At 36.8% G+C, this 13716-nt stretch overlaps 1 protein-coding gene across 2 annotated transcripts in view; it reads right to left on the reverse strand.

Annotated features, from left to right (window-relative positions):
* Positions 1-2304: 2304 nt before the first annotated feature.
* LOC129264707 (chromatin-remodeling ATPase INO80-like) overlaps positions 2305-13716 on the reverse strand; it is a 34127-nt gene continuing 22715 nt past the window's right edge. For both annotated transcript variants that reach the window (XM_054902629.2, XM_064102292.1), the window contains exons 16-25: positions 13199-13284; positions 11577-11732; positions 10241-10371; positions 9167-9415; positions 8403-8727; positions 7724-7864; positions 6693-6912; positions 5041-5168; positions 4004-4098; positions 2305-3286 (exon numbers count right to left, since the gene is read on the reverse strand). In XM_054902629.2, coding sequence (XP_054758604.2) covers positions 3016-3286; positions 4004-4098; positions 5041-5168; positions 6693-6912; positions 7724-7864; positions 8403-8727; positions 9167-9415; positions 10241-10371; positions 11577-11732; positions 13199-13284 — 1802 coding nt within the window. In that variant the 3' untranslated portion in view covers positions 2305-3015. The remainder of the gene's footprint in view (positions 3287-4003; positions 4099-5040; positions 5169-6692; positions 6913-7723; positions 7865-8402; positions 8728-9166; positions 9416-10240; positions 10372-11576; positions 11733-13198; positions 13285-13716) is intronic.

Consider the following 13716-nt stretch of genomic DNA (forward strand, 5'->3'; position numbering starts at 1 on the left):
TACTTAACCCACAACTTTAAACCTGAGTCTAAGGCTGCGTTTATGCGACCTCAAGCTAGAATCATGATTTGAATCATGATTTAAAACACAAACATGAATCACAATATCACAGAATCAGCGTTTAGACGACCATCATTCCAATGCTGTTTCTCCTCAGATTCGGGCCAATCCAGTGCACATCACTAGTGCGCAATTTGACAGAGGAAGTTTTTCGCACGAGTTTCGGCTCTCGAAAAATCTTTTGCTTCCAGAATTCAGTCTATACCTCATTTTGTTTACTTCTATCATATAGGGTCCTTATGCTTCTATTCATTTTGTTAGTTTATCCAAAATGGTGTTCGGAAGTGAATTTCAGAGTGGATCCAATTTAATATTGATACTGTATACTCAACAACTGAGATCATTGTCTGTCCAGTTAGAACTAGAACTTAGAACTAGAACTTGAAGTTGAAGACATGACCAAAAAATTAAAAGTAGTGGACGATGCGATGACCAACACAGAACTTGAACATGACAAGAAATGCATGCATAATATATAATCATGACTTTTTATACAATGGGCATATAGAGCGCCTTGAGCTTGGCGAGAGTCAAACCGAAAGTAGCCCGACACTGTGAGCTCATAGAATCATGATTCAAATCACAGTATCGTTTATTCGAACATTTTCGTACGTGATTCTGCAGAAACGTCTTTCCAAACGCCCCTTTTTTCGTGTTTCATATTTGTGATTCTAATCATGATTATATTCAATTTCGACTAAACGCAATCGTGATTCTGCAGAATCATGATTTGAATCATGATTCAGATCATGATTCTAGGGTAAAAAAGTGGCGGATAAACGCACCCTAAGTTAAACCTGACTTCAGAATACGGGCCAAAGTGTTTAGACTATGGTTAAAACTGAAGATTAAATTTAAAAGTAACACGATGAAGTGCAAGTATTCTTGTATAATTTGTTCAATAAGTACAAATCGTGCAAATTGGATATTGTGGCATGTCAGCTCATGAATATTGGTAAATTCAATGTAAACAATGTGATAAACCGCACTCAAGGGCAGTCAATATAATACCAATATGCAGGTTACCATCTGGAAAATGAAACTGTAAAACAATATTGCTAAAAAAAATTAGCATAACATAAAATTAGCATTACATAAAATACGTACAGGGCGATGTTTCATTGTCTGCTGACAACTGTCAGCATTGACTAAAGTCAAGGTTGTTGATTGGCTGAGAAGTACTGGCCTCTGACTGTTACTACGGCAACTGCCGGAGAATTACTATTTGTTAGTGTTGATAACTTTCATGAAACGCTCATATTTTACCATTAAAATATCAGTTTACCATGGTTACAAACACGTTCCGTCTAAACTCACTCTCTCAATCCATCTCCCTCGACGTGAATATTCATACTCCAGCACATAAAATACACAGGAACAGCAGAAAAATCACCTCTGTAGCTTACAAAACCACCATAAAAGAATAAAGAGAGTGATTTTTTCTTATGAAAAAAAAAAAAGTGATCTCCACAGATTTCAATGCCATAACTACTGCCAGATAATTCATCTCGATTTATTCAAAGTCTTGAATAATTCACAAATTGGATGCATGAATATAGTCTGGCCCAGGGTGGACTCGGCAGGAATAGACCCAGCCTTGCTTGCACATGCCGCACTGTGACTGCACTTGTTATTTAGCCATCAATAGCAATAGCTAGCAGCAGGGACCATGACAAATACTGCACTGATACATTTAGAACCAATGAATAATACACAAAAGTCATTAGAGCACTTATATATACATATTCTATGTGAGTTTCGTGCATTTCTCTAAATGCCTTATGTTAAAAAAAAGTTCTGTAAGGAGATATCTTTCTTACTTCTGTTCATTCTAAAAGATATGTAATATTAAAGCCAAAAACAATTAATTGTGACTATTTTGCAAATTTACAGGGACTACTTTTCACAATTAGAGAGCAGATCGCCCTCAGCCCTCCTGTACGTCTTTCACTTACTGGCCTTCAGAGGCCCCATGCAACAGCATTACAAAAAGTGGGTACTATTTAAAGGTCAAGTCCACCCCAGGAAAATGCTGACTTTAATAAATAGAGAAAAATCAAACTAGCATAGTGCTGAAAATTTCATCAAAATCGGATGTAAAATAAGAAAGTTATGACATATTAGAATTTTGCTTATTTTTCACAAAACAGTGATATTCACAACTAGTTGAGTCAGCCGATGATGTCCACCACTCACTATTTCTTTTGTTTTTTATTGTTTGAATTATACAATATTTCATTTTTTATAGATTTGACAATAAGGACCAACTTGACTGAACCATATAATATTAAACAATGCTAATTCCACATGTTCAGGGAGGAATTAATCGTTGTATCACTTGGCAATGAGGAGAAAATTAGAATATTTCATATTTCATATAATAAAATACAAAGGAAATAGTGAGTGGATGGCGTCATAGTCTCCTCATTTGCATACCAGCCAGGATGTGCATATAACTGTTTTGTGAAATTAAGCGAAACTTTAACCCTAATTCTCCCGGGGGGGGGGGGGGGGGCCATAATGAATACAAAGAATATTTTAACCAAAAATTAGCATTCTAGGAGCTTTATTTAGTGAATTAGAGCAAAAAGTATGATTTATGCATAAATTAGCACAATTAATTCATATAAAATAAAATCTCATTATTTTGGAAAATTTTACCATACAGCCTTGTAGATTACATCGCACACAACCAGCATGCAAATTTTTGCGTCGCTCGAGCGATCAGCGGCCGAGATCTTAAGGGGGGGCCATAATGGCCCGGGAATGACAAGAATCAAAATACCGGAATCGCGTACCCGGGCGTCGTAAATTTGGTCTCAAAAGATGCGCGAGACTTAAAAGTATAAACTCTGCGAGTGGCGCGGTCAAAAAATTTTGCGCGGCGCAATGATCGCAGAAAATGTTGAGGGGGGGGGTTGATTCAACCCCCCCCCGGCCATTTTAGGGTTAAATCTAATGCACAACGATAAAATATTTTAGATTAATTCTTACCTCACTCTTCTCCCTGGCCCTCTCCAGTATATGCTCTTCTATGGTTCCCTTACAGATGAGCCGATAGACCGTGACCTGCTTAGTCTGGCCCAACCGATGGGCCCGGTCCATGGCCTGTTGGTCTACTGTCGGGTTCCAGTCACTGTCATAGAAGATAACTGTGTCTGCAGCAGTCAAGTTGATGCCTAGACCACCGGCACGGGTACTCAACAAGAACACAAAGATGTCAGATCTAGATAAAACAAAGGATGCACAGAATGCATTCAGTTAGAATTTGTTAGCCATTCCTCCAAGGGTTTTAGGAGTACTGTAGAATTGATGCAACTGCTTGGTATAGCACTTGTTATTTACTTCTACGTGTTGCTATTGATTCCTTTATTCAGATGATACTAGAAATCTTATCAAAACGGCTGTAAATAAACATGAATACAAAATGTATTCAAAGCCTCCGTCACTGTCAGATATAAATCATTTAATTTCAAGGATAAAAAAAAAACTTGTATAATTCTAGTCATATAACGGTTACTCTCATAAGCATACAAGATTCAAAAGAATACATAGTTATTCATTGGATACTGAAACTCATGACTTAAGAATCCATGCAGTCAAAGAGCTTTAATGAATGGAAGAGGATACTTTCATATCAGTTATCAATATCAGAAGAAGAAATCTTCCGAGCACTACTGATCCTGGAATTAGAAAGATTATAAGCAGATCGAATGGATCATTGACTAAAATAATAGAAACCTGAGTCACAAAAACTTATGAATATGACGACCTCATCATTGTATTAGCAATGGAAAATTGATTGTAATTGATTGCTGACCCATAATGTCAAAGTTACAAAATTGTAAATCCTTTAATCAGGACCAAGATCCACAATTGACAATAGACCAACAAAATTAGCCCATTAAGGACAAGCTACAGTGAGAGTGGAATTAGAACTGACCTTGTCTGAAAACCAGCTACCATATCCCTGCGATCTGAGATCTTAGATGAACCATCCAGTCTCATGTAGGTGTGTTTACGATGCCATAAGAATTCCTGATATGAGAAAGAAATAAGCAGAGAAAAGTCAATTTTAGTTGTTTGTTTTTTCTGTCAAAATTGGTGTCTACGTAAATTTGAGTAAGTCCTGCGTCATCACTCTCAGGGTTGAGAGTCATTTGTCCCACTATGTGGGGTTGGTATTTCATTCCTAATTGCAGCTTTTAAGAAATGTTTGTCTATAGGATTAACATCTATGATATATAGTCTCTCCAAGTTTTTTCAGGGCCTCCTGCAACGCCATCCTGCACTGACTAGAGTTTAGAGGCCTGGGTAACCTGTGTGTAGTCTCTCATCTTGTCACATGTCCTATCCACTTGATTTATCCTCATCACCTGTGCTATACTATGCAGCCTTATCGATTGAAGGAGGAATTCATGATTCCTCACCAGCCATAAATCAATTCCTAAACATACATAGTTGCTAGTAGACATATTTTTATGAAGTAACTCTAATGAAATACAGATTACTTGGATGAATCGTGAAGTCAATCCTTTAACAATTATTTTTGCTTGGTAACTAATTCAATAAGCCAGAACTATACTCATATTCTTCCTAAGAAGCATTGACTTTGCATAATAAATCTCTATCAAAACATTAAACTAAATAGAGCACTGCATCCTCAGCACAGAAATTCCATAATGCAGATACATGGGGTTTCGTGTTTAGTGCTCATAATAGTGTTGGTGTATGTGTAAGTATGAATGTCGATAGTGTAAATCAAGCTGCCTGACTTACACCGACACTGAATTTTGTTTTACCAAAATAACATCAATCATATCATTGACAAATCAACACCTAGTGACCTCCATCCATCACCTGCCTTATTTAACATTTAGTGCTAACCACCAAAACCAGGTGTCAACACTGAACTTGGAAAAAAAAAGTGTCAAGGGTGTTTCTGCACTCTTGTGCAATATTGAGAAGAAGTTGTCTTACCTCCAAGATGTCAATCATCCTTGTCATCTGGGAGTAGATCAAGACACGATGGCCTTGATCTTTTAACTGAGATAAGAGGTCATCTAGTACATGCATCTTCCCAGAGTCTGTCACCAAGTAGTCTTTATCTACAAGAAAGAAAACCAAAATCAAACAAATAATTCAACTATTAAATAGAATTTTACAATTTACCTTTTGATATGCCATCTAAATAGACTTTGGATATGAAAGTTTTGCTGCATGTATATATATATATATATATATATATAAATTTCTATTTAAATTAAATATGAGAGAATAAAGAGAGTGTATATAACAGAACATGGCAAAAGTTGATACCATGGAAACATTTAACACATTATTGTGAAAAACATTTGTTTCCTTAGACTCAATTGATAGTCCTAATATGACATTAAGCTCTATGATAACATGGTTAAGAACACTTAAGGAATGAATTTCAAAGGAGCATTCATTATAAGACAATTTTTTTAATAATTTTATGTCTTGGCCAATTGTAGTTGAACACCACCATACAGTCAGTCTGCAAACCCCTGTGTTAATGAGCAAATGAGCAAGATTTATCCAAGTCCTCTCGTGGCTGAATTCATATCCCTGCAAAATCTCGTGAAATGTGAGACTTTTTTCTCAAAGAATTTAACCATATTCTCTTTGAGTAAAATTGATTATTCTTGTACCATGGGAAAGAGTAAACGTTACTCTTTTGTATTGCTTATTTCTTTTGAATAAAATATAATGATAAATAAGTGAATTTCAAGCCCAAAAAGATGCCTCAGAGTTTTCTTCCTTGTTTTCTCTTGCAAATTGTGCAAAATTTTGTGTTTTAGGCACAAACATTATTTATATCATCAGAAAGCTCAAACTCTCTACTTCCATACAATGTGACTCTTGATATGTGACACCTTTTAGATGGGTCAGCAGCCAGCTTTTTCCATCAAGATGCAAGACGAGATTTCTGAAATTTTTGAGTAGCATAAAATCTAGAGTTCTGATTGGCTGAATAAGGTTTTCAAAACAACAGGCGCGGGTAATTTGAAGAGATTACCACATGGTGAGAGTGACCTTGCTGGGGCCCAGTGTGGGGAACATTGGAACTTGCATGGGTGTGTGGTCTCTATGACCAATCAGAGCACAGTATTTTAGTTTTTGAGCTGCTAAATGTACTTGGTCTATGCAAAGCTGGCTGCTGACCCATCTAAAATATCTCGTTATAAAAATTATATCATATTAAAGCTTAGATCTTCAGCTTTATCATAATCTAAAAATCATTTGGGATCAAACAGAAATTAAGTGTAAAAACAACTTTTGTTGCATGAAAATAATTATTTTGTTTTATGTTTTAGATTAAAAGTTTCCCCTATATTACAACATTTTTTTTAAAATCCAAACACATGACCTGAAAGAATTATATTTCTTCTTTATAAAGATACCCTAAACATTAAATTTGGTCAATATATAGAGCAGCAATGGCAGAATAAAAAGAGGTGTTTTGGTCCGCACCAGGCTCATTAACAATGCAAAAACACTCTAGTCATAAATATCACTTGGATAAAAGAAGCTACTTTTTCAGGGCTTGCCGACTGACTGCATAGGCTTCCTATCACAATAGGTATGTAAGCAAGAACAATATCTACCTGGTATCTGTATTTTAGACCACCCGTAATGAGGCTTGAGAGCTGAGAGACCTCCTACAGGTGGTGGTCTGAGTAGATTAGACCTCCTCTCCTGGTAGATCTCTGGTGAACCATACTTGATACACTGCATTGCTTCTAGGCTATCCCCATGCCGTAGTCTTGAGAGTTGACAGGCTACATGCCGATCGTTGCAGTAAAAGTTTGGAGGTGCAGCATAAACCTGTACACAAGCAATATCATATAAATATTGATGAAAACTGCTTTCTTCATACTGAAAATTTAAGCTTTCTTTTGCAATCACCTGACTGTGAAAAAAATAACATTCTGACCTTACGTAGTGCTGATTACATGAAGACATCTCTTACAGCTTGACAATCTACATCATTACCCCAGTCAATGTAATCTGCCCACACATAATTGTACGCACATTTTCTTTTGCCTAATCGCAATTCAGCATGAGCCACCGAGCCATAAATATATCGCCTGTCTATCACCAGAATACAAAGGCCTCATATTTTAGTTTTCCTACAATATATTTCGTAACTGGAGCAAATATTCAGCAAAAAGACCATCCACTCGCAGACACTTCTCACCCTTTCATTTTCAGTGGTATTTATATAAAGGTTTCAACTATATTGTCATGCACATTTGACTCAAACTGAAAGACACTGCTGCCTTAATAAAACCTTTCAATATTTTATTCCATATAATAAGTGAAGCAAGCCATCACATATTTTTTCCATATATTCATATATATTGTGAAAAAAGAAAGGTTGTTGCAAAGGACAAGCTGCCATTTATTGACAGTAACAATAGTGGTAGTGATCATCATTGCAGTCAATCAATTTCAGATATTTCACATTCACTGAATATACAACATGTCAATACAAGCTTTGTCATACAGGGCTCTTGACTCAGTCAACATTACCAAAATATCTTGTACTGAATAGCTTCCCCATTCTCCCAAGTCCCATGCTATCCCATGACATTCCTTCAGACATTTCAAAAATGACTTGGAAATGTTGACTGACCTTTGGTATTGTATTGAAGAGAAATGAAGGCATCTCAGTCCTTTGGCATCTTCTAAGAGTAACAGGTCTCATACGAGGTGTAAGCAGTGAGCCAACCTGCTTGAATGCTGGACTCTCACTTCCTTGGCTTGACGATGGACTCTGTTCAACAAGAACATGATTATGAAGTAGAAATTCATTTTTATATCAAATTCTGATGCTGACCCTGGGCCCAGTTGCATAACAGTCACTATTGTGGTAACTTTGCCATTCAATGGTAACTACCATGGTAACGATGCTCAACACCCTGTAAAAATCGAGGATTCCATGACAGTTACAATTGGATGGCAAACTTACCATAATGGTAATTTTTATGCAACAGGGCCCTGATCTTGAGGATTTTAACATGATTTCAACCAAAATATATGTAAAGTCATATCCATAATGCCCAATTTGAATCATCTATTTGGGTTAGCAAAACATGCATTGTGTTTGTTAAAAAAGTTTTCATGATCATTACATTGTTTGTTACAGTAATGACTTTAAAATGAATAATTTCAGAAAAACCCTTTTTTTTTCATTAGGACTTCAAAACAAATATTACACATCTCAAGGATTGGATTTGAATAAAGTAGATACTTTATCAGATATCATTTAGATAATTGCATTGATAATCCTTCTGATTATCACATAAACCCACCTTTCCTGCTGACCCTGCGAAGGTGAATCCTGGTGACTTGGCCCCACTGGAAGGAGTCAACGAGGCGATCTTGTGCTTGAGAGGTGAAATCATCCCAGTCGAGGATGACGATGACTGCGGCGATGACAGCGATGAGGGGGCTGGGTTCTGACTTGTTCTGGTCCGTACCCTCTTGTGCCAGCCGGTCTCTGCCATGTGATGGTAGAGATGAGTATTGTGGGAGGACAGGGTGGTGGTCCATGTGGTAAACAACATATCCTGCAGGACAGGGCTGCAGGATCGGCTGGCTTGACTGGTGGCACGGAGAGGTTGCAGATGAAGAAGTCTGAAATGATGCAATTGACAGAGAATTCATATTTATGTCACAATATCACAACATAGAGTGGCAGTCCTTTGAAGTCCACAGACATGTCATACCCCTCAAACAATAGCAGAGTGAATCATGAAAGAATCATCAATGAAAAGATAGACTGTTGTAAAAATACAGAATTTGCAACCCACATTTTTGCCAAAATAATAATAAATTTTAAGAAATCTCACAAAGAGGTAATAATCACAGTGAATGATTTGAAATTTTTTCTGAATTCCATAAATGCAGAAAATACCTGCGCTGTTAACCTCTCACATGATGACTGAAGATATTTCTATATTTTTCAGTGATCATGTATAAAGCTATATTTTAGCTCTCCCTACATTCTTTTTTTTTAATAGTCATCAAAATTCCAATATGTTTCAATATGATACTAACAGATTCTTCTTATTACCTCCTATTGCTTTTGATCATCTCTTTCCAGGTACCATCAAGATAGACCCTGTAGGCAGCCTTCATGACTAGGAAAAGGAGAAGCCAACTGGCCATCAGCCCACTCTTCAAGGACTGGAGCTGAGCTGGTGTGATCTCCACAAAGCAGGAGAATGAGAAAGCTGATCTGGAGTGACCAGAGCAGTGTTCACCAAACAGAGAGGAATGGATGTTCTCCGCTGAGAATACCGATAGCATGTAGTACAGGACCCTGTGATAAAAAGAATGAAATTAAGTGAACGCCATTCTTAATAATAATGTTCACTATGTATTGATGGCATGATTTGTATCAAGGAGGAAAAAAACTGAGTTACTGCAAGCATCCTGGTGGGTGTTTCATAAAGCTGTTCGTAAAGTTACGCACGACTGGAACATGTTCTTAGGTCATAAAGACATCACATCGCACAAGAAAGGATCACCTGTCTCGCGTAAAGTCATTCGTATCTTACAAACAGCTTCATGAAACACCCACCAGTTCTCTGTCAAGTATATACCTGATTTGGCTGTGACCCACCACTCTAGGGTATTTCCCTACCAATAAACATGGATTGGTGGATTCAAGTTTGTTTATTCCATGGTAAATATAAAATTGTAAACAACCTTTAAAAGAGATATACAAATTGTAAAATAGCAAGAGGGTGTATGTCAAAAATTCCTAGATTTTCCACTGTGACCTTTCAGAGCAAAACATGATTTTTCATTACTTATCAACAAAATATGATGTACATACTTAACGGTTAAATACTGAATTCTGTAATTCTCACAGACCTTCAACATGTCCTTCTTGGTCAAGTGGACATCAGGCCAAAAAGCTCTAAATCTGCTCAGATTCCCAAATGATTTAAGTACTGAGCAGGAACAACTCCTCTCAAGGTTTTGCTGATTTCAAACAAAATATCTTAAACAAATAATTTTCCCTGAATTTCCAGAAGGAATTAACAACTTCCCCAAACATTATTTCTAGCAAAAAAATCTTTACTTAATAAAATTATATAGTCCCTGAACTATACAAACCCAACAATACATGAAAACTCACTTGTTTCTGAACGGTTGGTTTTCAACGATGCCTTCTTGAAGCAGTAGCCTTGGTAACGTAACTTCATCAAGGTGTGTATGGAATGGAGACATAGTATCTCTTCTCTCAAATAACTCTGGATGATTGCATACCTGGTAATAACACAAAGTTAAACAAAAATAAACATTAATTTCATATAGATGAATATGGAATGTAGACATGGTATACCTTCTCTCAAATACCTCTGGATTGGATCTATATTGATCACACACAGAGATAAAAAAGCAACAATCAAATTATGGGGTTGTTTCATAAATCTATTTGTTCATTTAAACATGATTTTCGAACGACTGAAACATGTTCTAATGTGGCTCAATGAAATCCTAATTCAATACCCTAATAGAGTAAGTTAAATATAATATTTCAAGCCTACATGTACAGTCCGACCTCTCTTATCCGGCCTCCCCTTATCCGGATCTCTCCATTATCCGGACGCACACTTGCCGAGATTTTTTTTTCTTCCAATTTTATCTAGTACATGGGAAAATGAAATTTCAATCTAAACTCAATCCTACGCAAACTCACTTTGATTACATATATTTTCCAATATAGTCTACATACAACCACATTAGTTTTCATGAAAATATCTCACCCAAATCACCGAAAGAACTTAGACAGGATAATTTTCTAGTAAATCAGGGCGCAGCGCAAACATTTCATCACGTTCTCTTTTTATTTCCCGGGAAAAAACACATATCTCGCTAGCTAGCGCTAGGCCTCCTACCGACAGCGCCATCTATCATGATTGAGCCTACAGTCAGTATAACAATGGCTTACATTGCGAAGCTGTGATACCCGCCGCGATGATCCAATTGTAAAACTTAGTTTCATCGAGTCATTATCTTTCTTTCGGGGTTGGTTCGATGTATACCTCAATCATTTTAACAGGTAAATTATCCAACAGTTTTGGCCATCGATCGATCTCATTGCAGTAAAAATACCGCCTATAATTTGCACTGACACTGCAGTGAATACTGTGTACGCCCACTACAACAGATTACGTGTATAGCAACCGCCATTGGGGAGGCAGTTGTGTGTATTTAATATTGGGTCTCCCAGATCCGGATAAATCCCTTATCTGGATTGGTGCCGGTCCCAACGTGTCCGGATAAGAGAGGTTGGACTGTATATCAAAATTCTTATTGTTAACAAATATTCAAATGCAATGTTTATTGCTTGTCGAAATTGAGCAGGATTACAAGAAAATGGGTGGTGCATATATTATGAAACGCGCAAATTCTATTCATTCCTTGAGAGACGTACAAAAGAATATAATGGAAAGCATGACACTACGTACCTTTCTAAACTGCATGACAAGGTTCATGAGATTATTGGTTTGTGAGGTTGAGGAGGAATGAGACTTGAAGAGGTCTTCAATGGAGATCTTGTTCTTAATGGCTTTGTAGAATAGACGTTGACGGGTACTCAGCTGACAGTACATCAAGATCTCAATCTATTTACGGATAATACAGAGAAGAGAAATACAACACAACATTACGTAATATTCGGAAAATAAATTGCAACAAGTGGAATGCCTCTGGCCGTCTCACCTGCATCACGCGATTCGATATAGCAGCAGTGCTGATTTTGAAAACTACTATAACTCGCACAAGATGTTCAGTGATACTTGGTTACTCTTATTTCCACGTTTTATGAACTAGACCAATACACTTATAGAGATATGATGGCAATTCAACAAATACCCCCAACGTGGCCAAAGTTCTTTGACCTTACATGACCTTTGACCTTGATCATGTGACCTGAAACTCGCACAGGATGTTCAGTGATACTTGATTACTATTATGTCCAAGTTTTATGAACTAGACCAACACACTTTCAAATTTATGGCTGTAATTCAACAAATACCCCAATTTGGCCAAAGTTCATTGACCCTAAATGACCTTTGACCTTGATCATGTGACCTGAAACTTGCACAGGATGTTCAGTAATACTTGATTACTATTATGTCCAAGTTTCATGAATCAGATCCATAAACTTTCAAAGTTATGATGGTAATTCAACAGATACCCCCAATTCGGCCAAAGTTCATTGACCCTAAATGACCTTTGACCTTGGTCATGTGACGTGAAACTCATGCAGGATGTTCAGTGATACTTGATTAACCTTATGTATAAGTTTCATGAACTAGGTCCATATATTTTTCAAGTTATGATGACATTTCAAAAACTTAACCTTAGGTTAAGATTTTGATGTTGATTCCCCCAACCTGGTCTAAGTTCATTGACCCTAAATGACCTTTGACCTTGGTCATGTGACATGAAACTCAGGCAGGATGTTCAGTAATACTTGATTAACCTTATGGCCAAGTTTCATGAACTAGGTCCATATACTTTCTAAGTTATGCTGTCATTTCAAAAACTTAACCTCAGGTTAAGATTTGGTGTTGACGCCGCCGTCGCCGTCGGAAAAGCGGCGCCTATAGTCTCACTCTGCTATGCAGGTGAGACAAAAATCACCAATGACAGTACATCAAAATCTCATTCTATTTACGGATAATACAGAGAAGAGTAACACATCACAATATTACGTAAATTTGGAAAATTGCCAAAGTCACCGATGATTACAGAAGAACGAGTTGTTGAAAACTGTCCCCTTAGGGTGACATATATTTAGATGATTTATTAATCACTCTTGCAAGGCAATCAATTGCAGAGATGATCTAATGCATACAGTGTCTCAGTCTGCACTAATTAGGGGATAGTACCATATTAACACTCGCTTCTGATTTTTTGAAACTGAAGTTTACCCACAGCTGTTATAAGCTTTTAAAATTCTTTGATATAATTGGATTGGCTGAGAGCAAACTGTTCAGTAGAAATCATTGATAAGAAACTTCATGAACCCCCCCCCCCCTCCCTTGAGTAATCCTAGAAAATAACCAAATACACTGTTTATTACCTTGTCTGAGAGTTCATTCTCCACATCTTTCTTGACTCTTCTCAACATGAATGGTTTCAGGATCATGTGCAATCGAGATAGTTGCTCTGAATAAAGATTAATAAAAACGAACATGTTCATACACTCTAATTAATGCAATTACCCACCCTAAAAAGGCAAACCTGATCATCGCTAGACAAGGTGTTAAAGGAGAGCTAAACTGACGACCTAAAGCATTCATCGACTCATCTGCTGTAGGTCGGTCTATGTAAGTTAGAAGGAGTCTTGATACATAAAACCTTTCATCAAATAATCAGAAATCTACTGTGAATTTCATTTGAAAATTATGATGAGCATGTAATCCATATGAAAAACAGGAGTGCTTGGAAGCATACTATAAACATTTCTTGGTGAACGTTGATATAATAAATTTACTATGTAACCTACAGAATCTTTTACCAATCCAATCATCTTCAATGTGTAAATGGAGAATAATGGATGATTAAACTTGAATGGACAAAGAAATGATTTGGAATCCA

Source organism: Lytechinus pictus, chromosome 7 (assembly GCF_037042905.1).
Source record: "Lytechinus pictus isolate F3 Inbred chromosome 7, Lp3.0, whole genome shotgun sequence".
Taxonomy (NCBI): domain Eukaryota; kingdom Metazoa; phylum Echinodermata; class Echinoidea; order Temnopleuroida; family Toxopneustidae; genus Lytechinus; species Lytechinus pictus.